General features: G+C 49.3%; 2 protein-coding genes across 6 annotated transcripts in view; both read left to right on the plus strand.

Moving 5' to 3' along the window:
* The window catches only part of NET1 (neuroepithelial cell transforming 1), a 54,050-nt gene extending 39,721 nt beyond the window's left edge, over positions 1-14,329 (plus strand). The window contains exons 1-10 of one of the 5 annotated variants that reach the window (XM_027800065.2): positions 2,421-2,605; positions 7,064-7,171; positions 7,974-8,141; positions 8,929-8,991; positions 9,440-9,536; positions 9,659-9,735; positions 10,227-10,484; positions 10,737-10,907; positions 11,786-11,972; positions 12,373-14,329. In XM_027800065.2, the coding sequence (XP_027655866.2) occupies positions 2,513-2,605; positions 7,064-7,171; positions 7,974-8,141; positions 8,929-8,991; positions 9,440-9,536; positions 9,659-9,735; positions 10,227-10,484; positions 10,737-10,907; positions 11,786-11,972; positions 12,373-12,764 (1,614 nt within the window). In that variant the 5' untranslated portion in view covers positions 2,421-2,512 and the 3' untranslated portion in view covers positions 12,765-14,329. Of the gene's footprint in view, positions 1-2,420; positions 2,606-3,825; positions 3,855-7,063; positions 7,172-7,973; positions 8,142-8,928; positions 8,992-9,439; positions 9,537-9,658; positions 9,736-10,226; positions 10,485-10,736; positions 10,908-11,785; positions 11,973-12,372 lie in introns of those variants that run through there. The other 4 variants (XM_055712063.1, XM_055712065.1, XM_055712062.1 and 1 more) reach the window with 4 other exon arrangements.
* A 4,581-nt stretch (positions 14,330-18,910) lies between these two features.
* LOC102058709 (calmodulin, striated muscle) lies at positions 18,911-19,529 on the plus strand. The gene has a single exon (XM_005435445.4). It carries the CDS (start codon positions 19,044-19,046, stop codon positions 19,491-19,493), a length of 450 nt encoding a protein of 149 aa, XP_005435502.1. The 5' UTR covers positions 18,911-19,043; the 3' UTR covers positions 19,494-19,529.
* The last annotated feature ends 5,912 nt before the right edge of the window (positions 19,530-25,441 follow it).

Raw genomic sequence — 25,441 nt, forward strand, 5'->3', positions numbered from 1 at the left:
TTATTGCCTCTGCTAACAAGGAACAATTCTCCATTCTTTTTTCATTTGTTTTGGGTTTCATCAGAGGGTTCCCAAGTACCACTGCCTTGTTCAGGTTGGTTTGCCCACTGGAATGGTGTTTGCACTGCAATGAACTTTACTAACTTAAAGGTCATATTCATGCTGCCTCTTGCATGTGTTGTAAGTAGGGCAGAGGCAGGTAATGTACAGGTATGGTAGCACACTTGGAGCCATGCTGATTATATTGCTGTAGAGGAACTTCCTAGGGCCTGGGGGGTGGTTATTTACAAGGGTGCAAGATCCCCTTCCACCCTTGCTGTCTTCAGGCTTCTCTAGATTACATTGCTTTCCCTCTGTGCTCTGCATTGTATGTTGGTCAGGGAGTACCCATTGCATAGTGTGCATCACCACTCAGGATGGCTTTCGCCTCAAAATGGCACTTGATGATCTATACAGATATACCTGGCATACAGAAATCACCCTATGTGTCACAGGGACAGCTGGGAACCGCTTGTCTTAGGTTACCTAGGTTGCCTTACCCACTCTTTGCTTTGAATGAAGGGCAGTTGTTCAGGGCACGTAACCCTTTGCACATGCCATGCCAGGGAGCAGACAGGGTCAGAGTTGCATCAGGCCAGAGCTTTATGTTTGCACAACATGACATCAGCAGGCTGCATCAGCTGGGGCTTGCATCACCGTAAATTAGTTAGCCTCACAAGGTGTCACGCAGAATGTCAGGGATCTCCTGGTTGGTGAATCACGTGCTTCACTGGTATATAGCAGCAGGTCCCTTCCCCGAGGGCTAGGGAAGCAGGAGGACTATTTAACACTTACGTCACAGAAAACACTTCATATGGCATGAAGTGCTTCAGGACGTGGGACATCACGCTCTGGTCCTAACAAGAAGCGTTTTGAGTGCCACGTCTGTGTGTGTGACTCTGCTTCACACCTTCCCTCTCAGGTCCTGGGTGTTCGTCCCCTATTTCTAGTTCACTCGGCATAGTGTGTCTACATCCCACTGAAAAGAGGCAGGCTTTCAGGGCTGAGAAGCATTCCTGAATCTTTAGACCAAGTTTAACAAACATTCGACCTTAGATTATAGGAGAAATAGGCATGTTTGATAACTCCCAAAAAAATTATCTAACTCGGTGGAGGGTTTGCCTGCTTCTCCCCAGTCATTGCCCTGTTGGTCTTCTGTTGTCTTTAAAATGGTTGACTTCAGTAATCCAAAAAAGGATTACCCATATCTGAAGGAGTCACAGTCTGTTCTCTCAGCAAGAGTGCGGAAACTCACTGTATCCTGAGTTTCTGAGAATCTTGCAGTGGATGATCCTAAATGTCCTGGTTTTGCATTGCGGAGGTTAAACGGGCGCAGATTTGCTGAGAGCAGCTCTCCACGGGAGAGAAGCAAACAAAGCTAAAAAAAAAAAAAGCCAGGGAGGGGACAGCAGGACTTTCCTCCTCCCCACTACTCTGAACAATGCTGCTGCAAACCCTCTGTCCATCCCTCAGCAGGGACACTGCCGTACCCCTGGCCACCCCCAATTTGTCTCCTCCAAGAAGAAGGTTGGTTAGCATAGGTAGGCAGAAACACAGCTGCCCTCCTGTCATCAAATAACCTCAGTTTATTTTTACCAGCACAAGAGACCTTTTATTTTGGAGATTTGTAGCAGTGCCAGGAATAATATGACTTGAACAAACAAACAAAAAATACAAACCCTTTGCATCTACAGCCGGGCCTGCTGGGACAGGCTCCCCTGTTAGAAGAGGGGGAGAGGCTGAGCCCAGCCCCTGGCTAACAGAGCCGTGCCAGCACAACCTTTAAAGCTGAGCAGACTTAAAAGCACAGGTCTAGACAAGATTTCTTTCTTTTTTTTTTTTTTTTTTTTTTTTTTTGAGCAAGGAGGGCTGAGGCTGTTCAAAAAAAGCAACTCACAGCGGTGAAAGTTTTATGCTCCAGAGGCGGCAACCAGAGCCGCCGTCAGGAGGAACACATCCCACCACCACGCTTGCGTGGCAGTTGTAGGCGGCGGCAGGCCACAATGCTGCCAGTGCCAGCAAAGGGGGGGGGGGGGGGGGGGCGGGGACCAAACCAAAAAACGAAACACATTTGGCTTTATCTCTTTGGAGCACAAATAGCGAAAGCCCCGTGCTTTTCAAACTGCCCTCCACTGTGGGGTGTGATGGAACTGTCCCCTCGACCCTCAGTGGGTGGCCCTGTTGCCCTGCCTTCAGGCAGAGCCTCTCGGAGGTCCCATATCGGGGGAGTTTAGGAGGAAATAAGGGCCAGGAAAGGTGCCCGAAGGGTCCCGGTCCCCGGGCACCCTGCTGCTGGGGCAGGGGGCGTGGCTTATGGTGGGAGGGGCGTGGCCGTGGCGGCGGCTCCGCCCCTGGCAGTGAGGATGGGGCGCGACGCGGTGGCGGTGGCAGAGCGGGGATGAGCGCCGGCTGAGGCGGCGGCGGCCGCGGAGTGAGGGCGGCCGGGAGGGAGGGGGCGCTGCGGCCGGCGGCCATGGTGGCTCACGACGAGCTCGGGGGGCTGCTGCCCATCAAAAGGACTATCCGGGTTATCGACGCGCAGAACCAGTCCTTCAGGGAGCAGGAGGTGAGGAGGAGAGGGGAAGAAGGGTTGGGTTTTATTCCCAGTGGTGGGTTAGGGAGCCCCCTCACCTTCCCGCTCTCCGCGCTTGAGGGGAGGCGGCGAGCTGTGTACGCTGCCCGCTGGAGGGTGGCTCTGGAGTGAGGTGCAGGCAGCGATCTAAAAATAACATTTATTCTTTTTAAAAAAAACAAAGCCAAGTTCATAGCCCCCGGAGGGTTGGGACCAGGGAGCCGAAACAGAGCTCGGCGCTTCGCCTGGCCGCGCTCCTCCTGGGGGGATTTTCACTAAAGAGCAGCCTGTGGCTCCGTGCGCGCTTTTGGAGATTTCCCTAGTGAGGGTGCTTGTTCGCTGCGTGAACGAAAAAAAAAATGTATCGTGGGGGTTGGTTGGGGTTTTTTTTATTATTGTTGTTTCTATCATGTCTTGTTATGTAGATGAGAGTAATTGCATTCCTGGTGAATGCTCGCATGCCTCCTGCTGCGACAGAAGGCAAAAGTTCAGCAGCCAGGTAGGGACTGGCTGCCCTGGGCAGGGTTTTATGGCGGAGATTAGCGGTGAGATGAGGCGGAAAAGAAATAAAGGCGGCTCCAGACAGCTCTGGGGCTTGAGGGCTGCGGGCTGAGTCGCCAGCCTCTTAAAATCCTGGCTTTAAAAAATTCAAACTTGGGCAATCTCGTTGTGCAAAAGGGAAACCAGATGTTGGGAGAGAAATAACGTAAACCAGATTTCTTAAAGGAGAGTAAATCGCTTCTAATTCTTAAAATGTGAATTTTCTGTAGGGTATAACCAGTACACTAGGCATCTGAATTTAAACTTTGGGTCTGGGGTTGAGTAATGACTCATAAGGCACCACTCCTATCAAAGCCGGGTACTGAGTTGCTATCAAGAGCCACTGAAGTTATCAGCAGAGCGTGAGGCCAGATTTCTCTCCTGGTCTCGAACAGCTTGTTGAATTTGAGAAAGGCAGGGGTTGTAATCTCCATACCAAAGTGTCAAGCTAGAGGCTGAATGTTCGGTTTGAGTGCAGACAACTCTTTTCATAACAGAGCTTGAGATTCAGAGAGCTCCTTGCACGTGAATCTTAAGATAGTCATGTGGTGCTGAGTTCTGCAGGAGTTATTCAAGCTGGTGACTAAAGTCCCTTTTTGCATATTTGGCTTAATAGGAAAAGTCTTGCTTTGCGTGTTTGTTAGATTTGTCACCCTGTTTGTATTCACCGGTCTGGGACTGGCACGTAGGACATTGCACTTTAGTAAGTGATCCTTGTAAAAACCACTAATTATTACCTAGCATAGGGGGAAAGGTTGTAGGCATGCGTGCTGCTAGAGGAAAATGTTTGTTGTTCAAAAGTAGAGCCTGGTATGGTGGTTTTTTGAGCAGCGAGGTGCAATCTTTTCACAATGTGAACCTGCATCTAGAAGCACTTGAAGAAATTCCACTAGTGTGAAGTCTTGCCTGCCAGCAGAGGCACTGAGGCACAAATTTAGCTTTTGTGTGTATGATTATGATATATTTATGTACACTTTTAATAAAGAGTCCCCTGGAAAAAAAAATTCTGAATGGAAGCAGAAGTGCTGTTGAACTCACTGGGCTTTTAATTATCTGTTAGTGCTGGAATGCTTAACACCACTACCTTGTTACAAAAACTTTGCAGGCTTCATTCTAATCTGGGCTTCTGTAAGTAATACAGTGTGGAGACAGGCTAATCGTTGTTTGCGAGTAGAGAACTAAAAAAAAAAAATACCGAGCCAAAGTTATTCATAGTATGAACTGTACTGAGTCTCAGCTTACACCAAGGCCGAGTTTGACTGTAAATGGAGCATATGACCCCAAGCTGAAATTCAGGTCTCGGAGAAGGTGACGTTTCTAAGCAGAGGGATTTTTTTTTCCCCCTCCCTGCCTTGGATGGAACGATATGTCTGGAAAGAAAAGAAGAAACAGATGCTTTTTTTCAGCAGTCAAGCCATTCATGTCTGAGTAGCACTCACAGGACAGAAAGTGGGATTTTTTTTCTCTTTGAGAGGGGAAATGGCCTTTTGCTAAGCTGAATTTATAGTGTACAGAAGTTTTTCTGTTGGCCGAACACCCCAGGGGAGTACATCGCACATACAGAAAGTGGTCTGGTCATGCCGATCTCTGTGAAATTCCTCCCTCCTCAGAGCAGAGAAGGGTTCCTCGGGAGCCATGCTCTCCCTTGTTTAAAGAGAGCAATACTTTCACTTAAAGCCTGTCTTTGCATGGTTCAGGATGTATTGACTCACAAGTGGTGATTTACTATCCAAGGAGCCCTTTGTTTCGCCTGTCCCAAATGGAGAGAGGCAGGAATGCCTTCTGCCAGACCTTGTGCATATGCATGTGTCGCTTCAGCCTAGCACAGATGTGCTGGGAAGGCGTTCACACATGTCCCCCATCACAGATAGTGTGTCATTGTATCTCATATCTGGAAAGGCTGCGGAACTGACCCTTTAACAGTGAGCTGCAGAAGACTGTACAAGCATCCTAAAGTACTGAGGTTTCTTGCTATTAATTTTCAGTGTCATGGTTTTCTTTTCCTTCCTATTTATATCACTGGCCTTGACAGAGCTGTGTGTGGCTTATGTCTGTATATTTTCTGCTTGTGTTCCTTCAGTTTCTTAAGCTTCTCTTGGCTTGTGTCCCCCTATTGTAGCACACAGATACATGGTTTTCTAGAAGTAAATTACCTATCCTTTTTCTCCACTCAGAAACATCTGCAATTAATTAAAGTTTCCTTGTCTTTTGAGCCCAGCCTAACTTTCCTGCCTTCTGCATAGTCCTTTTCTTGACTGACCCCGTCTCGAGTATGGTGGCTCATGGTTGGCAAAGGAAAGCTAAGTGACTGCAGTGTTCCCCATGCTGTACCTAAACTCAGCTGGGGGTTGGGGTCCCAGGGTTGAGGACGTTCTCTTACACCTTTTCCCCATTTCTATAGTACACTCATAGTTCTGACATTACCCAAACATTTCAAGCACAGCATTGAACATGCTTTGTACTGTCCCAAGAGGTCTTTCTGTCCTGCATCACATTTCTTTTTGTGTTTCACCCCTGAAACTTTGAAGGCTTAATTCAGTGTGAGCTAACTTCTGTTGCTTAACACTGCGTGTAGGCAGACAGACGGGCCACTCCTAGGGTCATGTTGCTGTAATCAGATCTTACATACGTAGCTTTTATGCTTCCTCAGTCTCATGACTGGAATCCAGCCAGCTCTGTGTGTTCCTATTACCCTTTTTTTCTTTTCAGTATTTGGCACTTCTCTTGCTACACAGAAGCAAAGGGTTTGGGCATCTTATCTTGCAATCTCAGACTAGAAATCAAGACAACAGAGAGCTTGTCGTAAGCAGTCTTCTCATTCTTTTGCCTTTTGAAATGTAAGAGGAGAGACTCAACTGCCTAATAAAGCTTAGTAAAATTTCTGCTGAGATGAACTCAAAAAAGAGGCTGTTTCCATCAGCTCATCAGAACTTCATGCTAAGAAACTTCCTTATGATCATGAGTCATGTCCAACTGTCTGCCAGATGTTTAAGAGCACCAGGGCACCTCATCTAGCCGTTCTCCTAGCCTTAAGCTCCAAGTCCATCTCTTGGCTTCCTATTGTGCACACCTTTCCCATACAGTCTTTACAACACAAAATTTTTGGTGAAAAATGTGTAGGGTTGCTAGCATAATTTTAAAAACTGATCTGAGTTTAAGCAGTAGGAGGTTTCCATGGGGCGTTTCCTCTTTCTTGGCAGCGTTTTGGTCAGGACAGAATTGAAAACGCTCTGGGCTCCCAGCAGGGATTAGTGGTGTAGAAAAGCAGAAGCTCTATCTTTCAAATCTCAACAGTGTGTAATAAAAATTATGATGACTTGCAGGGAGTGGGGAAGAGCAGAAGGGGGAGAAAGCTTTGTAAACTGAAGGTTTTAAACCTTATCCGCTTCGTGTGTGCATGTCCCTCGCAGGAATGTTCAGCATGTGGTCATTTGCTATTTGTTAGAATAGCTGCTGAGGCTGTCCTACGCTCCAACTGCTGCTTTTCTCTCCAAAATAAAATGGAAAAACACATTCTTTCTACGAAGGAAAACATGATAAAATGGAGAAACAGATCACAGCTCCATCTTTAGATGACAGTCACTTGCCTTGCAGAGGGTAATGCTTCAGTCTATTTATGTTCAAACCATAACGGTCCCTGTGTAAGCCCTATTTTGAATTCTGACTGATGGGTATGTTATCTTGCCTCTTTTACACTGGGCAAAGTCTCTGCAGTTTAATTGCAGCCTTAAAGTTCAGACAAATATTTACAGCCCCTGGTTTCCTTTTAAGATGAATGGCTACTTCAAAACACACTTTTTGCTGCGTTTCCCACTCCTTAAGTGAGTTCATGCTTTTTAAACCTGCCTGGGCAGCCTGAGAAATGAAGTAGGAGTCACAGCCAGTACAATTTGTTCTCTGCTTTATTTACAGGAGCCAAGCAATAAGCGGGTTCGGCCTTTAGCACGGGTCACGTCCCTGGCGAGCTTGATCTCTCCTGTAAGAAATGGTGCAGTTCGGCGCTTTGGGCAGACAATACAGGTAAAAAGCAGAGCCTTCTACTCCTAGAAGTCTAGAGGTATATGGAAGGTACTGGCTCTATGGGGGGAAAACAGGCACTGGGATTTCAAGGCATCTATTGTAAATCTACTATATGATTCGTGCAAGGAGAGAAAGCTTGCTTGGGACTTGGGTATGAAGAAGAGTTCGAGATTCAGAGGTGGCTTGCTAGATAAGCAAGTTATTGAGGGATTAAAGCAGTGAAAAAATAAACTGATTCAGATAGGGAGAATTAGCTGATAAACTGTTCTAGTGCTTGAGATATGCATATTGGAGCACGTGCTTAGATGTGAACTGACCCTGCTGTTCAGCAATCTTTCAATAATGTTAGAGAAGTGTTGTCTAAGGAGCACTATACTATAACCCCATGTATGCAGATAAGAGCGCTTCTCTGTCTAGGTTTCAGTACCATTGCAGATTGTGAGAGCAAAGTTCAAGGGACTCCTGAATAGCCACATTATAGGTAGGATTATGATCCTGGGTTATTTACTTCCTCATACCTTGGAAATAGACCCAAGCTTTACCTCCCCATCTTCCTCCCAGGCGCTGCTGCTGGATCACTGCAGGGAGAGGTGCATGGAAAAGCTTGCCAATCTCTGTGCTCTCAGGGCTTTCTCAGCAGCTTGATTAAAGTGTTCCTTTATCTGAGGAAAAGTGTCTGGGTGTGTTTTCCTGCCCTGTACAACAGAGGAGGATGAAGGATTGGGAGGGGTATGGATAATACTTCTGTACTTCTGAAATGTTGGCTCTACATTATTTTATTGTGTTTTTTTAATCCCTATAGTCATTTGCCCTTCGCAGTGACAGCAAGTCTCCTGCCTGTGCCCAGAAGTCATGTAGCAGATCTGCTGCTCCTACTCCTCCTAAAAGAAGAAACAGTGTACTTTGGTCTGAGATGTTAGATGTCAACATGAAAGAGTCCCTGAGCACCAAAGAAATTAAGCGCCAGGAGGTAGGCTGTCCGTTAAACAGCAGGACCGGGAAAGGCAGCCAGGGCCTTGACTTTTTGTGTTTCCTTGGTGGGGAAAGGAGTAATGAGCATTTGTGGGTGACTGTATCTTCCTGTGCACCTTCATTTCTAAATCACTAGATTTATTTCTGCATTAGGCATGGGAAAAGGTAGGCTTCTCTCTCTTGAGTCGCTAGGGAGTTTGTCTCCCCAGTTTGACCCTTCAGAGATGCCAGACTCTTTTCATGGGGGCTCTCAGCATTTCTGAAATTCAAGACTCGGCCACTCTGGTTACTTTGCAGCAGACCCAAAGTCAGGTTCCTTGTAAAGCCAGCCTTCTTTTTCTTAAAGCTCTTGACAATTGGTTGAAAGCCAAATAGCAAGGCCTTGGCTTGCCTTTTTTTCTGTAGTTCTTAGACAAATCTTCTAGTGACAACACAGAAGCTGACTAAAGACGCCTGGGATGTGACCTCTGTGGTTTTCTGGGTTTTGTGTTTTTTCGTACTTGCCTGTGTAAAAGCAGTGATTTAAAAGGCGCTAATATTTAATTTGGCTTGTGCATGAGCATCAGAGCTTTCACACAGTTGTAAGTAATGTTGCTTTCTCAGAGCTGGGAAAGCCGGCAGATTTACTTGAGGTTCTCATGCCCAGGTGGCGTACAGTGATTCAGATGGCAAAATTGCCTATCCAGGCTGCAGAGTCAGGGTGTATATTATGGGAGCTGAAAGGCTTTTTCAGAGGAAGGCTGGGATTAAAAATTACTCTCGATGCTTTATCCCCTCCCTCACAGGCAATATACGAAATGTCCAGGGGAGAGCAAGACCTAATTGAAGACCTGAAGCTTGCCAGAAAGGTGAGTGGGTTTCTTTTCCTGCAGTCGGTAATCGTATTACAGGTAACAGTGATGTTCACTTGCACCTGCAAATGTTCTGTATCGGTTTTATCAGGCCTAGAATCCACTTTTTGAAAGCTGGCATGGAAAGTTGATGTGAACAGTCCTACAGTACTGGTTTGGTTGCAACAAACGCAGCCAAAAAAGGATTGTACTTTGCAGTCCTGCAGAGCTGGTTGAGAAATCCCTCTCTCAGATGAGAACAGTTCAGACAAGAAAGTCCATTTCATTTGAAGGCCTCGATACCTTCATACAGAGGTCAATCTTATAGTGATCAAAACTGGTGTTACTGTTTCTGTTGGCTTCACTTCAGATCTGTCCTGCACATGATATGTCCCCTCATATTTAAATTGTCAGCTTCTAGGCTTGGGAGATTTGAGTATTTTTTAATACTGACATTCTTCGACAGGCCTATCATGATCCCATGCTGAAACTTTCTATCATGTCTGAGGAGGAACTCACTCACATATTTGGGGACTTGGATTCTTATATTCCTTTGCATGAAGGTAAGAGCAACTAGATCATTTCCACATAACATGCTGACTAAGAGTTAAAATCTGTGCTTTCTCAAGTTAGAACAGCTTACTGGGGCATTGTTGCAATTTCTATTTTTGTATTTTGATTCCAGACTTGTTGGCAAGTTTAGGAGAAGCAACAAAACCAGATGGAACAGTGGAGCAGATTGGACCCATTCTTGTGAAGTGGGTGAGTACATAACTTGGAGACAGCAGGCTAAAAATGAGCTTAAAGAACATTTAAACCTAGAAGCCAAAAAGCTGTGGGCTATCATGGCCTTGAGCAAAAGATTGAAACGGAAATCCTGGCTATGCTGAAAACAATGGGACTCTGTCAGCCGTAATGGGGCACGATTTCACCCTGGAGGCATACACTAATGTGACTGCAATTATTTGCTGATTTATGTTTGAAATGTCTATATCTTCTGGACTGTTTGTCGCTAATGTGATTTCAATAGTGTTATTGCTGTTAATCTCAAACACCTGAACTTCAAAGGCATTGCATGCAGGGTGCCCGTGTTCTCACAAAGGGCTAGCTACATATACAAGGTAGTTTGTTAGCTTTCTTGTATTGGGCAAAGTATCATAGTAAGGGAAATAGAACTCCCCAAGTCTGACATGAAAATGTGATCTGCTTTTCCTACATGGAATTTGACTCCTGAATATCGTTCTGTTCTGCAGTTACCACGACTCCATGCCTACAAAGGTTACTGTAGCAATCAGCTGGCAGCCAAAGCACTTTTAGATCAAAAGAAGCAGGACCGGAGAGTGCAGGACTTCCTTCAGCGCTGCCTTGAGTCTCCTTTCAGCCGCAAGCTAGACCTTTGGAGCTTCCTGGACATTCCTCGAAGTCGGCTGGTCAAATACCCGCTGCTCCTGAAAGAGATCCTGAGGCACACTCCCAAAGACCATCCCGATACCCAGATTCTGGAAGAAGCCGTAAGTAATAGTGATTTCATGATCATTGTTCTGACATAAACACATCACTCTGGAGCTCCAGAAAGCTTGCTTAAACCCTCAGCAATTCCATGGGGTGGTGTTCTTGGCAGACACAAAACTGTGACTCTTAACCCTTTGTGAAAGCAAGAGATCAGTCCACATGGATTCCATCACCTGGAGTTCTTAAATAGCACTTAAAGGGAAGATACATAAGCGAGGTCACTAAACATTTGTAAATGTTTTGGCTTATAGATATCTATAATACAAGGAGTCCTCTCTGACATCAACCTGAAGAAGGGGGAGTCAGAGTGCCAGTATTACATTGACAAGCTGGAGTACCTGGATGAGAAGCAGAAGGACCCAAGGATTGAAGGCAGCAAAGCTTTACTGTGCCATGGGGAGCTGAAGAATAAAAACGGACATGTAAGTCCCTCATATTCATGGTAATTAATTCTCAAGTTTGAAAACTGCCATCAGAGGTAGTTCAAACTGTTTGTCTGTTATAGCGGGACCAGGAGCCCTTCCATCCTTTGGGTTGGTTTAGACAATGAGCTGAATTCAAAAAGCAGAAGAGAAAGCACCTGATGGCAGTCTGCATTTCAGGGTGTAAGGAAAAGTTTCCTGCTGACAGCTTTACAATGGGCCTTCAAAAGCTGGAAAATAATTAGTGCAAAATTACTATAGAAAGTGTGCTCTGTGCCCAAGCACTCAATCAAAAGGGATTTCCTGCTGGCTGTTTACTTTCAGGTGCTCTGACATTGCCCATTATGAGCACTGGCACACAGTTCTTGCAAACAAAAGTGTTCCTGCAAAAGCCTGTTTGGCTTTGACATGAACTGCCAGAAATTTATCTCCCACTGCAGCAGTGCTGAAAGACCCTGCTGCACTCAAGGGTTTGCTGCCTTTTGTTCCGGCTTGTAGGAGTAACCTCATTTTAAACATCAAATCTTTTTCTGTTTTCTTTCTTTTTTTTTCTTGGTTGGTGGGTATTTTTAATTTGGCCATTACGCTTCTGTACACGTGAAGCATTTTGTATTGTCAGAAAGGATACTGCTTCTAATCATCCTATTCTTGGCATCTGCAAATAGTAATTCACTTTTTCAGGGTCATTAGAATAATAAACCTGTTGACATAAGTCTGGTCTGTGCCACCACTGCCAGAGCCCTGTGTTACTGTAACAGGAAACTGTCAGAAAGTTAATGTGGGTGAAACTTCAGATGACATGGCCTTGAATCCCAAAGGATCTGTGACCACTTTGAGTACAATGATTTGCTCATATTCAAATGTGGTTTGATTTTCAGAAACTCTACGTCTTCCTCTTCCAAGACATCCTGGTTTTGACCCGGCCAGTCACTCGCAATGAGCGTCAGGCCTACCAAGTGTACAGGCAGCCGATCCCCGTCCAGGAGCTGCTCCTTGAAGACCTGCAGGATGGCGATGTGAAAATGGGAGGATCCTTCCGAGGAGCTTTTGGCAACTCCGATAAAGGTATGGAGCAAACCAGTTCATCTGCCTGGGAATCTGTTGGTGAGGAGAGATTACACCTGGACATAGATCTCCATGGTCTGAGGTTCCTTTAGGACAGCAGACACGTGAGATGTGTTAATGTCTACCTTTAGACTGTCACTGCTGGTCTTTGCAGTTTTAGATTTGGTGGCCGTGAACTTGGACACGGTGCTTTGCAGCTCATGCCCAGATTAGAAAACATTATTTCAACGTGTCTGGACTGGGTTGTGGAGTTTGGGGTTGGGGTTTTTTGGTGGAGTTTTGAATACCTTGGACACACAACCTGAAGCAGAGCAGGGCAGTCCAGATCACTTGTCTAGCAATGGAACTTCTTAAATATTGAGCTAGGAACTGATCTGCTTTTTCCTATGTTTATCTTCAGCTAAAAATATCTTCAGAGTTCGTTTCCAAGATCCCTCCCCAGGCCAGTCCCACACACTGCAGGCCAATGATGTCTTCCATAAGCAGCAATGGGTTAATTGCATCCGAACCGCCATTGCTCCCTTCCAGCGGACCGCTGCTGCAGCAGAGCTGAAGGAGCTGCCAGAGCTGAGTGAAGAGTCGGAGGAGAATAATCCCTCTGCACCTAACATCAGAGCCCAGAAGAGGCAGTCTGGCATAACTGAGATGGAGCTAGACGACAGCACATCCGAGTGTAGCTCAGTTCTGGACTCAGAGGAAGCCAAGGGTGTGGAAACACACAGAACGCCGTCTGGGCACAGCAAAACGAGGGAGAAGCAGCTAAGCAGCAAGCAGAAAGAAACACTAGTGTAAAGAAGAGCCCAGCAACATCCTGGTGGAAGACTGTTTATTTATAAATAATGTGTACATTTTTCTTGTAATGTGAGCATGATTGGATTCACTCTACTGAACAGATTTTGTTGTTGTTGTAATGGCAGCTACTGGTATACAGTTAACACTGTTGAACTGGAGTCTGTTTTTGCAAACACAGCCACTTTGAACCTGGTTTTAATGCTGTGAGTGATTCAGAAGCCCTCATGCTTTTGCCTGCTCATGGCAGATTTGAAGAGCAAACTTTGGTTTCTGAAAGATTTCCATGTGGGGTGTTTGAGGCTGGAAAACAGTAAACCTAAAGCAGAAGTCTGGGCCATCACTGTGAGCCTGGCAGCACCACCCTTCACAGTGGGTTCAGATTGACACTGCGAGAGTCCTTTTAAAGCAGACTTGAAACCTGAATTCATTATTTTTTCTTGTCTTGTACAGCACATGTTTTGCAGCGTATGGTTGTCATAATCTGTGTGATTTGCGTTAAAAAAAGGAGGGAAAAAAAACCAGACCCCAGGTTCAACAGGTTCTCAATTAACCTACTGGAATCTTTCATCTTAGTGTGTCCTTTGTACATTCCTCACTTTCACTTTTGTAACCTGCCAGGTATTTAATTTTTTTATTAGCTGTTCTGTTTCAAGTTTGTTTGGAGTTTGTTGGGTTTTCTTTTGTTTTCTTTGGTTTTCTTTTTTTTTTTACTTTTGTATTTGTTTTCGTCGTTGTTGTTGTTGTTCAGACTTGGCATTTCCATTGAAGTACTTGATGCTTCTTACTCCGAGGTGTGCATGTATGTACTGTTTCTCACATCGCTCAACAGTTCTGCAGAGCCCAGGCAAGCCATAGTGTCTTGAGCCGGTGGCTGATGGAGACACTCGATGTACCCCGTTACGATGAGTGACATAAATGGCTTGTGTGCTCTCCGGATTGCTGAAAAAGAACTGCATTGCTAACGCATGTTGTAAAGGGTTTGGGGAGGGAAGAGGAGCAGCAGCTAGAGGGGTATAGCAGGGAGAGAAAGTAGATTTTTCTTGTTAACTGTTGCCTTTTCGAAATGAAATGCCTTCCTCAGGGAGGCAGGACTGGAGGCAACCAAGGGGTTATTGCATGTGGTAGAAAGGTAGAGAAAAGAAAGCGTTTGAAGCTGATGAGATGTAAAGACAAGAGATAGTGGTTGTATATACTCGTAATGGCAACACTGCCACGTTCTAGCGGTCCAAAGATTTGTGTGAAAGATGCCAGCTTGGTAACTGCGCCTGCAAAGTGTTGTAGGAAACAAAGCGGTGACAGCATTGAGCATATCCAACAGGTTGTTCCTGTCATGAGACTGGTGAGGACAGGGCGAGGACAGCAATCCCACAGTACCCGTCCTTGAGCATTACCTGAACTCTGTGTTGAGGAGCTGTAACTCAGGTAGAGAGGGTTACCATCTGTCACACGTTTGGCCAGTAATGCTGGAAATCGGAAGAGGGTGTACATAGACACGAACATGTGGTTCTCTGTAAATGTATTGTACAGTTTTGAGTGTCAAGTACAATTAAATTCCTGACATTGTCTGGTCTGTCTCTGCCTGAGGGGGGACATGCTCATGAAGCCGGTGCTGCTGCACGCAGCAGATGAGCACGTACCTGTGCTTCTCCAGTCCTGGCCCACTGCTGCACGCTCTGGGCATAGGGCTGTATTTGCAGGAGGAACCTGTGGCTTTATTCAAAACCCTTTTTCTGTCACGGTTCCTCCTTGCGTCGCTGTGGCTGGGCAGGACAGGAGGCAGCGGTTGCAGCTGCGTGTGCAGCGTGTGCAGCGTGGGGCCCGGCAGCCACCGCCCTTTGTGTGCAACTGGTGGTTGCTGGAAAACGGGGCACAGCTGTGTGACTCAGTGCTTGCATCACTGTGTCTGGGGAAAAAGGGAGCAGTGGTGATACTCCTTGCCCTCCTGGGGTACTTAAACCTCCTTGCTATGGAAAAGAAACCACCCCCCAGAACCAAAAGGGTCCCCGCTCAGCAAATAACTTGGAAATCTCCTAGACCGATCTTCAGAAGCAGCTGAGAGGGGAAGGGGGACTCCACTGTGCAGACTCCTGTTTGCTGGGGCAGTGGGGAGCAGCCAGTTAGCAGCAGCGTGATAAAATTGTCATGTCTCCTAAGCCCTCCCCAAAAACTGCGGCCTGACCATGTAGGGGGGTGTCTGGGCACGGCTGCAGCTCCCGGGGCGAGCAGCCCCGGCTCCACGCCAGCTCCCCCGCGCTGGCCGGGGCCCTGCTTGGGAGGGACGGCACAGCTCTGGTAGCCAGGACAGGGTTTTACAGCTGAGCTTTGACCTGTGAAGCTGAGTTTTGATCGGGAGGAGACTCAGTCCTTCGCAAGAAGGGAGAAGCTGGAAAAAGAGCTCCTGGAAAAAAAAGAAAGAAAAAAAAAAAAAAAGGCATTAGTGGGCTGCTGGGGCACATGGCTCGTCCTGAACAGAGAGGAAATCCTGCGGAGAGTCTGCTTATCCTCCGTGCGTCAGGCTGGGGCTGAGCCTTCGTCTTGTCATCCTGTAGCCAACTGCAAATTAGCCAAAAACTTGATTTCCCTTTAAAAGTAAATTCCACACACGCACTCCCGACTCCTGGTGGTTCCTATCCCCACTCTGTCCCTCCAGGAGGAATGTGCAGACCGCAGCCACCCGCCTCCTCAGTTCCCCCCTTTGCTAGACTAAACAAGCCGGGCTTTCCTGCTTACCTCCCGTGCTGAGCTCCACCGGGGCCTGGCCAGCCCTCTCCCCGCCTGTGCTGCTGAGCCAAGACCTCCCCTCCCATGTACGGGGGGACCCTGGGACACAGTGAGGTGACATACCTGGGGGCAGAGGGGGGACCTGGGCCGGCGCCATGGCCCTGAGCCCCGCTGAGCCCCTACATCCTCACCCACCCTGGCCATAGCAGTGTCCCCGTCATGGCCGGGGAAAGGGAAGGTGTCCGTGCCTGGCGGGTGCGTGGGCACTGCCGCCTTCGGTAAGCAGCTCCTCAGCCCCATATTTACCTTGGGGGATCCACCCAGCTCAGGCGCTATCAGAGCCAACACCGCCCCAGTTTACAGGTGAGACCTTCCCAGAGTCGGGGTCAGAGCAGGGCACATCCCTCTCCCAAGCATCTCCCCAGCACCCTGATCCCAGCCTCCCTCCTCCGCCACGGTGACATCTGGCAGTCCAAAAGTGGGACCCGGGTGCCTTTGCTTGGGCTAAGAAAAGCCTGACTTTAGAGCTGCCCTGCAGACCCTGCAGCTCACCCCCAGCTTTGGAAACCTATGCTGAACTGTGTCTAAAACAAACCACTAGCCACCGGAGCCCGTATTTCACACACAGCAGCCACTAGCCCCAGGAGAGCCCTGCAGCCATTGCGGGATCATGCATAGGCTCAGCCTTTCCAAAATCCCGCTTTCCACATTAAACCTCGATGCAATTTATGCCTGGCTTCGCGGAGGTTCCCCCCCATCCCCCCAGACGCTTGTGGGACCAGGCGGCCTCAGCACATCTGGGCTCGTGTGGGGGCACGGGGCCCCACGGAGGTTTCCCTGTCGGAGCTGTTTCCCACTCCACCTCCAGCTTTCTCTTTTTCCACAAATTCATCAGCCTCGCTCCCCCCTCCCTGCCACCGCCTTGTCTGCAAATGCAAACCCAGACGTCGCGGCACACATCTGCACACATCTGGGCTTGCCTTACGAGCTGCGCAGGCTCGGGATAATCCAGCTGGGTGCTTTTAACCATCTGGTTTGGGTTTGATTTTTTTTTTTTTTTAACCGTTACCTGGATCAGACTGCTCAAAGCCAGACGCTGAGGTTGAGCGGGCAATGCCACCTGGAAAATGCCATGTGAGGCTTTAACTTGGCTGCTTGCACCTTTCTTCATCAAAGTATCAACCCCTCCAGCTCTGGTTGGAGACATCTGAGGAAAATCAGCTGCCAAAATACCCATGAGCCAGTGGCTGCGTGGTGGCCTCGCCGCTTTCCTGTCCTACCCCACAGCCCGTCTCGGATGCCGTAAATAGGACTCGGCCATAAACTGCGGGATTTTATGGGCCAGTAGGAAGTTTTATTAGGTTAATTATCCTGCTGTGCTAATGAGAGCATAGTTAAACACAGTCAGAATCAAGAGCTGGCTTGACCTTCTCCCAACGGCTGCTGTAAATGTGGGAGGGAGTGGGTGCTAGTCGTGGAGATGTGATGGGGAGGTGCTGGGTGCTGGCAATGGGTACTGGAGATGGAGAGGCGATGGGGAAGCAAAACTCCCAGCAGCTTCCAGCTTCACTTGGCACCAAGGGACACTCAGGACAGAGCAACATCTTCATCCTTAGCAAAGTGACCCAGGGTGCCCCCACGCAGCCCACTCTCACTTTGGAGCTCAAACAACCCCTCCTGTAGCTTGAACAAACACTTTAATCCTCCCAGGCTTTGAAAACACCCAGTTATCTGTTGGTGTTTGCTTCTCCCAGCTGGGTTTGAGCCAGCTCCCCCTCATCTTGGTTCCTTGCTTGGCTGCCCAGGGCTCTTTCACAGCAATTTTCATTCGATCTTATTAAATCTGGAGCAGAACAGCAAGCGTGGGCAATTAGACAGACAATTAGGGAGTAGCTCGTTGCACAAGAAGAACTGCCAAGACCTCCCCTCCCCGAAACGCACTCGCAGGGCGAGTGGTGCCGTGCCTCTTGCCAGACAGGTTCCCAGCAGAGCTTGGCCGATTCCTCCCTGCAACTGCAGTGTTTCACATGCCCAGAGTTTTTTCCAGCTGAGGTTTTCCTCAAGACAGTGATCCCCTCCCAGACTTTGTCCCACCTGGAGTCCCCCTTTCCCATGTGTTCCTCAGTAGTCCCACGGGTTGCCTTCTGTTTTGTGGCCTTCCCTCCAAATCTCACAGCTCTGATTCCTCACTGGATTAAACTGGGGTAAACTGGGGCCATTTTCCTCTAGTTAAGAAAGGAAAACTATCTTTGGCTGTGGAGCCTGGTCATCTGCTCCATTAGCTCCTTGGCCTAGCTGATGAAGGTCACTTTACCATTATGGGCACATAGGAAAGAGGGACGGATGGTTGGAGGGACAGGTAGATGGATGTAAATCCATGGATGGATGGACAGATGCATGGACAGATGGTTGGAGAGATGGATGGATGGATAGTTGGAAGGATGGATGATTGGGTGACTGGATGTGTGGGTGGATGAACAGATGGATGGATGATAATGTATGCACATATGGATGGATATGATGGATGGGATGGATGGTTGGTAATGTGGTTAGGTGTACGGATGGACACGCAGATGGATGGTTAGGTGGCTGGATGGACAGCTGGGTAGATGGATACATGGATGGATAAATAGATGAATGGATGGAAGGTAGTGAGAATAGATGGATGGACAATAGGATGGATGGACAGTTGGACAGAGAAATAACCCTCATCACCATTTGTTTCTGAGCTCTCCTCTACTCCAAGCTGTAAGAGATGAGTAAAAATGAAAGCAGGCCATTACAACATGGTTAACCCTCACTCAGCCCTGGCATTTACCCCTGACTAACCGGGGCAGGACTCATGGCGCTGCTCACCTGATGTATCACCACATCAGCTGCCCCAGGGGCTGCGGGGCCATTCTCAGGGAGCCCAGAAGAGGCGTCACGGGCTGATTCAGGTCTCCATCAGCACAGAGCACGTCAGCTCCGGGAAGCCAGGCTCTGCCTGGACCTGCACAAGGGAACCCTCCCTCAACGGGTTTGTCATGCTGCCAACATCCTTGTGGTGGCCTTGGGGCTAGGGAGACCCCTCTCAACCCCTCCGTGCAGGGCTGGAGGCCTTTGAAAACTCCAGACCCCACCAAAATTGCCTTAAAATAGCCAATAATAGTGTGTATCACACACACACACACCCCCCATACCACAAGCACCCTGCCTCTCCCCGAAACCACCGCTTTGCTGCAAGCCACAACACATATATTTTAATTAGGGGGTTTGTTAGGAGCCAGCTGTGCGAAATGCCACCAGCAGAGCAAGCGGGATGGCAGCCAGGGTAGCCAAGGGGGCTGGTGGTCACCCTGCTCCAGCACTCCAAAATTCCTCTGCCTGTTCCACTGGGGTCCAGCTGAACCCTTCCTGCAGACCCCATGGTTCAGCCTCTCCCATGTGCCCCAGCTCCTGCCTCCTCCTCCTCCTCCTCATCCGGGGAGAGGCAGGCTGGAGGGAGGAGGCCCCATCTGCGCCTCCCCGCTGGCGCCCAGCGTGCTGGAGCAGAGCCGCTTACGAACGGGGAGCGCCATGGCTGAGCGGCTGTCGGAGGAGCAGATCGCCGAATTCAAGGAAGCTTTTTCCCTTTTTGACCGGGATGGAGATGGTTGCATTACCACAAAGGAGTTGGGCACCGTCATGCGCTCGCTGGGGCAGAACCCCACCGAAGCAGAGTTGCAGGACATGGTGGGGGAGGTGGATGCTGATGGCAGCGGCACCATTGACTTCCCTGAATTCCTCTCGTTGATGGCAAGGAAGATGAGGGACACAGACAGCGAGGAGGAGATCCGTGAGGCTTTCCGCGTCTTTGACAAGGATGGCAATGGCTACATCAGTGCGGCGGAGCTGCGGCATGTCATGACCAACCTGGGTGAGAAGTTGACGGACGAGGAGGTGGACGAGATGATCAAGGAGGCTGACTGCAACAACGATGGGCAGGTCAACTACGAGGAGTTTGTGAGGATGATGACGGAGAAGTGAGCCCCTCACCACCCACCTCCAATCCCATCCCACAGGTAACTCTCTGAGATGCGGCTTTGCACCCAACCCAGCACCCATGGAAAGTCCTGAACCAAGGGGTCCAGCCCACCCATTACAATGGCCAGCCCAGATCTTGCATCTCCCCCTACCTGACCACCTTCTGCCTGGCAACTCATGCCGGCAGTTGGAAAAATAGATGTTCATGGTGTTTTTTTTAATTTTTACTTCATTTTTTCCATAGGAAACAGAGGTTGTGGTGGCTTCCCAGCCCCTCCACCCCCTATCACCTTCTCTCTGCTATCCAGGGCTGGAAAATTCTCTTTTATGCCAGCCAGAGCGTCACCAGCCAGCACCTGCATTGGATGCAGGCATCCCACCTAGCAGGATGGGGCTCAGGGTGCAGATGGAGATGGGGGGTCCCTCCCCCGTGCTCCCCACGAGACACATCTCTCATGTCCGTAGAGGTTCCGGTGGCCACCGTGCATCCCCCAACACTGTGACAAGTCCAATAAAGAAATGTCCCCCCACATCCTGGAGGCTGCCAGTTCTTCATTCGGCTACTCTTTGGGGTCCCTGCTAAAAAACATCTCCCTCAAGTCACTGACACCAGTGCATCCCAGCCAGGGTCAAGCCCACATCCTCTTCCCCCCCCATCCTTTTCCCCTACAAGCTGGAAAGATGCCCCTCGTGGGTGCTGGGCATCCTCCAGCTGCAGCACCCTGGGTTGTGGCCATCCCCACCCCAAAACCCCATTGCTTTTGGGGTCTGATGTCTGCACTCCCAATTATTGCGGGCCCTTTTCTCTCCCACAAGGTAAGAGGAGAGTTGGCAGCTGGATTTGGCCTTAATCCCCATCCCAAAGATAAGTAAAGCAAGATTCACCTTTCCTGACCGTAATACACCCCGTCATGCTCCCCATGACTCAGTTTCCCCACAAAGAGGGTGAAACCCAATTGCAGCAGCCCTCCCACCCCAAGCTGGGGTGATTTCCCTACATGGATGGATTTGAAGGAAAATTAATTGTAATGAATCTTATTAATGCTCAGTCACTAATGAGCAAATGGGGAGCTGGTGTGAGTGGGGCATAGCTGTTTCATGGGGGACATCATGGTTCCAGGTATGTTCAAGCCACCATGAGGACTTCAGCTCCCACCTCCAGCCCATCCCTGAGGCCAGGATCTTTGGCAACCCCAGTTGTTTTCCCGGTGCTGGGAAAACTGGGCAGGTGCCTGCATGCCAGCCGGCGGGGCTGAGTGCGCCCACGCTGGCTTCACCCCAGGCACAGCACCCAGCCCAGCACCCAGTGCCCTCCCCACGCTGCCCTCCTGCCTGCACACCCAACCTGCCCGCAGCGCGGCGGGGGGTGAGCGTGGGGCAAAGTCCAGCAAGAAAAAAGCCCCAAACCCAGCAAAATCAAGACCAGTGAAGCGGTCACACCAGGCTATTGTACCCGAGTGGCTAAAATTAGACTTTCCTGAAAACATGATTATTTATTAATGCCATGTTTCAGTGCAAAACCATACCCTGTATTTTTAGGCTTGACCTTTTCTCCTTCTATTCTGGGGTTGTTTAATTACCGGAGTATTTTTTCACGCCACTTACCCGAAGCTGGTTTTTCTTAACAACGGTCTTTAACAGGAGGCTGAATCCTGGCCAGAAACGCCAGCCCTGCAGCCCCATGAGCAGCGGCACCAGCCCAGAGAAGAACGTGTATTTGTGTTTTTGCACTAGAGAGATTTGCCTGTTTCTCCCCAGCTTTGATGCTCAGGAGCATGGTGGGAAGGTTTCCACTGGCATTGCTTGGGATGGACAGACAGACAGATGGGAGGGTCCTGCTTGCTTCGGGATTTCCAGGGGAGGGGATTTCGCTTCCCAAATCCAGTTTTCCAGGCCCAGATTGCTGATGGAGTGTGCAGGATCCAGCCTGGCACTCACACATTGCCTCCTGCCACACGGGGCAGATCCATGACTCACAGGGCGGTTTGAAGCAGGCTTTAGTTAATGGTTAAATTAATTGACTGAGTACTCGGTGCCTGGGAGGCTGGGGGGGTCCATGCAGGGTGGAAGGTGGGGGTATGGGGTGGTAATGGAGAGACTGGCCATTTCCACCCCAAAACCTGGTCAAGATGGTCACCTGCACCTGGGGATGGAGACTGTAGGGTGGGACCTGGGGCAGGCGTCACCTGGGATGGGTGCTGGGGGATCATCTAGGTCAGGACCTGGGGGATCCCCTGGGATAAGACCTGGGGTATCAGCTAAGAGGAGACCTGGAGGGGGGTCATCTGGCATGCAATATGGGGGACCATCTAGGATGGGGATTGGGGGATTATCTCAGATGAGTCCTGGGAGATTCCTTGGAATAAGACCTGGGGGATTATCTAAAACAGAACCTGGGATGTAGTCACCTGGGATGACACACCGGGGATCACTTAGGATGGGGCTTGGAGCATCCTTCGAGTAATTGGACCTGGGGGATCCCCCAGGATGGGACCTGGGGGATCACCGAGGATGGAATCTGGGAGGTCATCTAAGATGGGACCTGAGGCGTGGCCACATGGGGTAGCAGAGAGATCACTTAGAATGGACAATGGGGATCACCTGGAGAGGGACATCAGGTTTCATCTAGGCTGGGACATGGGGATCAAGTAGAATAGAACACGGAGGATCCTGCCAGATGGGGTGTTGGGGTATCTCTTGGGATGGGACTTGTGGGGATCTCTTGGATCCAGACTGTAGCAGCTAATCCCACCTCCACTGCTGGCAAACAGTCTTCTACCACCTTTCCATATGTGGCACCTCCAGCCTTTCCAACCAAAAAGCCAAGGGCTCCAGCACCACTCAAAGGCAGGGGCCCAGCCATACCCCTGCATTGCTCCCCTTTCGCTGCTCACAGTTCTGCTTCACCTGGGCACAGGCTTTCTCTAAACTGATGCTTTTTAGGAGAAAAGCAGCTCATGAACCCCCCAGCATCACACACCATGGGGGACTGGAGATGCTTCTGCTACACTGCTGCTGAATCAGTCACAACTTTTCCCCATTCCCTTTTATTTTAGCAAAACAAGACATTTTAATAACATTTCAACAACCGAGCTTTAAAAACACATTAATTAAACATTGGGGAAACAATGCTGAGACCCCCCAAGAAGGACCAAGGAGCTTTTCTGAGCCCTCCCAAAGGACACTGAAAAGAAGGGCAGGGTTTTTTCCCCATTTCCCCCACTTTTATCCCCATCCTGCAGCTCCCTGCCTGCCCCCCCCTCCCCCCACACCCCAAGGACCGTGGTTCCCTGCCTCCTCCCAGCAATAACTGTGCCCTTAAGCAAACATGACGTGTTGCCTGGGAAATGTTCCTGCCTGTGGGAAGAGGAGGCCCCTCAACACCCGGCTGCCATAAAAAAAATGGGGAATAAAGGATTTCTGAAGTGGGGTTGATCCCGGTTGGTGGGCCGAGGGGCTAGGGGATGCTGCAGAGGAGAGCTTGGTTGGGCTGCAGCAAGCCAGGTTCTGTACAGGGGAATAAATAACTAAACAAAGGCCAAAAACTGCTTTGCAAATATGCCTTTCTGTTATTTAGATTGGTGGAAAACTGTTGCATTTCTCAGGGGTGTTTTTTAATCTATTTTAAAGTGCTTTTTTCTCACTGATTTTCCAATTTCAGGTTATTTGTGAAAGGAGAAATTACTGTCTGTGGGAGAAATTAAAACAAAACAACGCAAATTGCCCCATGACCGCCAGGCATTGGGCATGGGACGTTATGGGCAATGGTGCCTGGGGATGTCCATGATGATTCTGAATGGAGCAGTTTGGTGCCAGATCCAGTGCTGAGCCCAAGGTTGCACCAGATGGTGCATTGTTTTGGGGCAAAGTGCCTGATTTTGGGGACTGGAGCAGTTGGGTTTATCCCCCCCTTTTTTTTTTGGGGGGGGGGGGGCGGCATTAGCCCCTCTGTCTCACTCTGGGTACCACCATGATGCAGATGCCCAACAGCATGCAAGGCATGGAGCTGCTTTGCATGACATAAGTTTCCTTGGACTCAGCTCACAGACTGGCCAAAATGGCATCAGCCTCCTGGCTGCACCTTCCAGGGCATCCAGTGAGGGGGCTTGGGGGGCTGCATTAGTGAAATGCATGTGGGAATTAGTGAAATAAAAGTGGGGAGAGGCTCTGGCCCCATAATTCTGCACTGAATCCCATGGGATCTGCACCAAATCTGCAAGTAGGACAAGGAGAGGGGACAAGTGGTACCAGGAGAGCAACAGGATCAGGAGAGGGAAACAAATCAGACCAGGAGCTGAGGACAAGAACCAGAAAAGGGGGAAAATGCAACCAAAAGACAGAACAAACAGGACCAGGAGATGGGGACAAGTGTGACCAGGAGAAAGAAAGTGGGATGTGGAGACAAGGGCAAGTGGAACCAAGAGAAGGAAACAAGTTGGACCAGGAGAAGGGACTGGTGGGACCAGGAGACAAGTGGGACAAGAAGAGGGGACCAGAACCACCAGAAGATGGGGACAAGTATGACCAGGACAGGGGACCCCATGGTATGCCAGGTATTTGTTGGGGCATGAGGTGAGCGAAGATGCCCTGTGCCCCACTGCAAGGAGGGGGAGACCTCCCCAGCCCCTCCATCTCCTTCCCCCAGCATTCCAAGGCTCAACGTAAAGCCCCAAGACTTTTGTGAAGATGCTCAGGACTCCTCACAAGGACGCAGGGAGTCCCCAGCTGCCACTGCATTTCACAAAGCTCCTCTCCTCCCTTCCACTGCTGAGGAGTTTCCCAAGTTCAAGTTACCAAAATAAGCCCCTGGTCTCAGCCTGGGAGTGTTTTGAGTGTGAAATGCAACCAGCGCCAGCCCCTGGGCACTCGACGATGGCTGGGTTTCCAGCATTGCAGAGTGGGCAGATGTGGCTCCATCCCAGCCAGCTGGCAGGGGATTAAATCAGACAAGGTCTTTGCAGGCGCCAGGAGGGTTTCCTGGATGTCTGAAGGGACCCTGAGTCCCCCAGGAATCCAGTGAGGACCTGCAGCAGCCATAGGGTGGCCAAAGTGGTGACCATCAACCTTCAAGGGATGTAGTCTACCACTGGCACCATGGGATTTGGCTCTCTCTACCCAAAAAGTCATGCAGCCCTGCAAGGGTTAACTGCAGTGGCTGTGATCAGAGCTGCTTCATTTTCCATCCCTGCAGCACAGGAGCCCTGTTTTAATGGGAAATTAATAGCGCCATGACCTCAGCCACCACGCACGCGGCCCCGCTGGCCAGCGTGCCGGCAGCCCCACGTAATCACAACCCACCGTATCCCAGCTGGAGATTTTGGGGCCTTCTGCTTCTTTTCTACCGCCAGGATAGGCAGAAGGATGGTTCTGTAGCTCTATAAATCACCCCCAGCAATGAACAAACAGTTAAAAAAACACATCCCCAGTCTTCACAGCTTTAGAGCTCAGCACCTTCCCCTCTTTATAGCTTAAAAAAGAACACCTTCATTTCCCACTTTGGTCCATACTAGCCCCAAATCAGCCCTCACAAGAAGCGATTAAGAAAAAAAAAATGAGCCCAGGCAAAGCTGAAAGGAAGAAACAACAGCTGTGCAGCACCTCCATCTCAATTTCTTGCCCTATTTTCATCCCATCCAGGGAGGCACAACCTGCCCTGTGCCCCTCCTTTCCCCCAGCTGAGCTGGGTTTGCAGGTCTTTCCCTCAATTACTGTTTTTCTCCTTAAAAACGCACACACCCCTGAGCCAAAATCAGAGGGTTTTTTTTTTTTTTTACTGACAGATCTGGGGAATACGAAAAAGCTTTTTGTGATGAGGAGAACTGAAGCCTGGAGGTAGGAACTGAGTCAGCTGGAGGCGATTTGTTGTTCATTTATCACTATCCATTTTTACTCAGGAAAAGGGTGGGGGGAACCCAACAAATACAGGTGGAATGGGGCCCAAGTTTGCAGAT

This window comes from Falco cherrug, chromosome 5 (assembly GCF_023634085.1).
Source record: "Falco cherrug isolate bFalChe1 chromosome 5, bFalChe1.pri, whole genome shotgun sequence".
NCBI lineage: Eukaryota > Metazoa > Chordata > Aves > Falconiformes > Falconidae > Falco > Falco cherrug.

Coding starts and splice junctions, on each gene's coding strand:
- LOC102058709 (XM_005435445.4), top strand. CDS start 19,044: ATGGCTGAGCGGCTGTCGGAGGAGCAGATCGCCGAATTCAAGGAAGCT.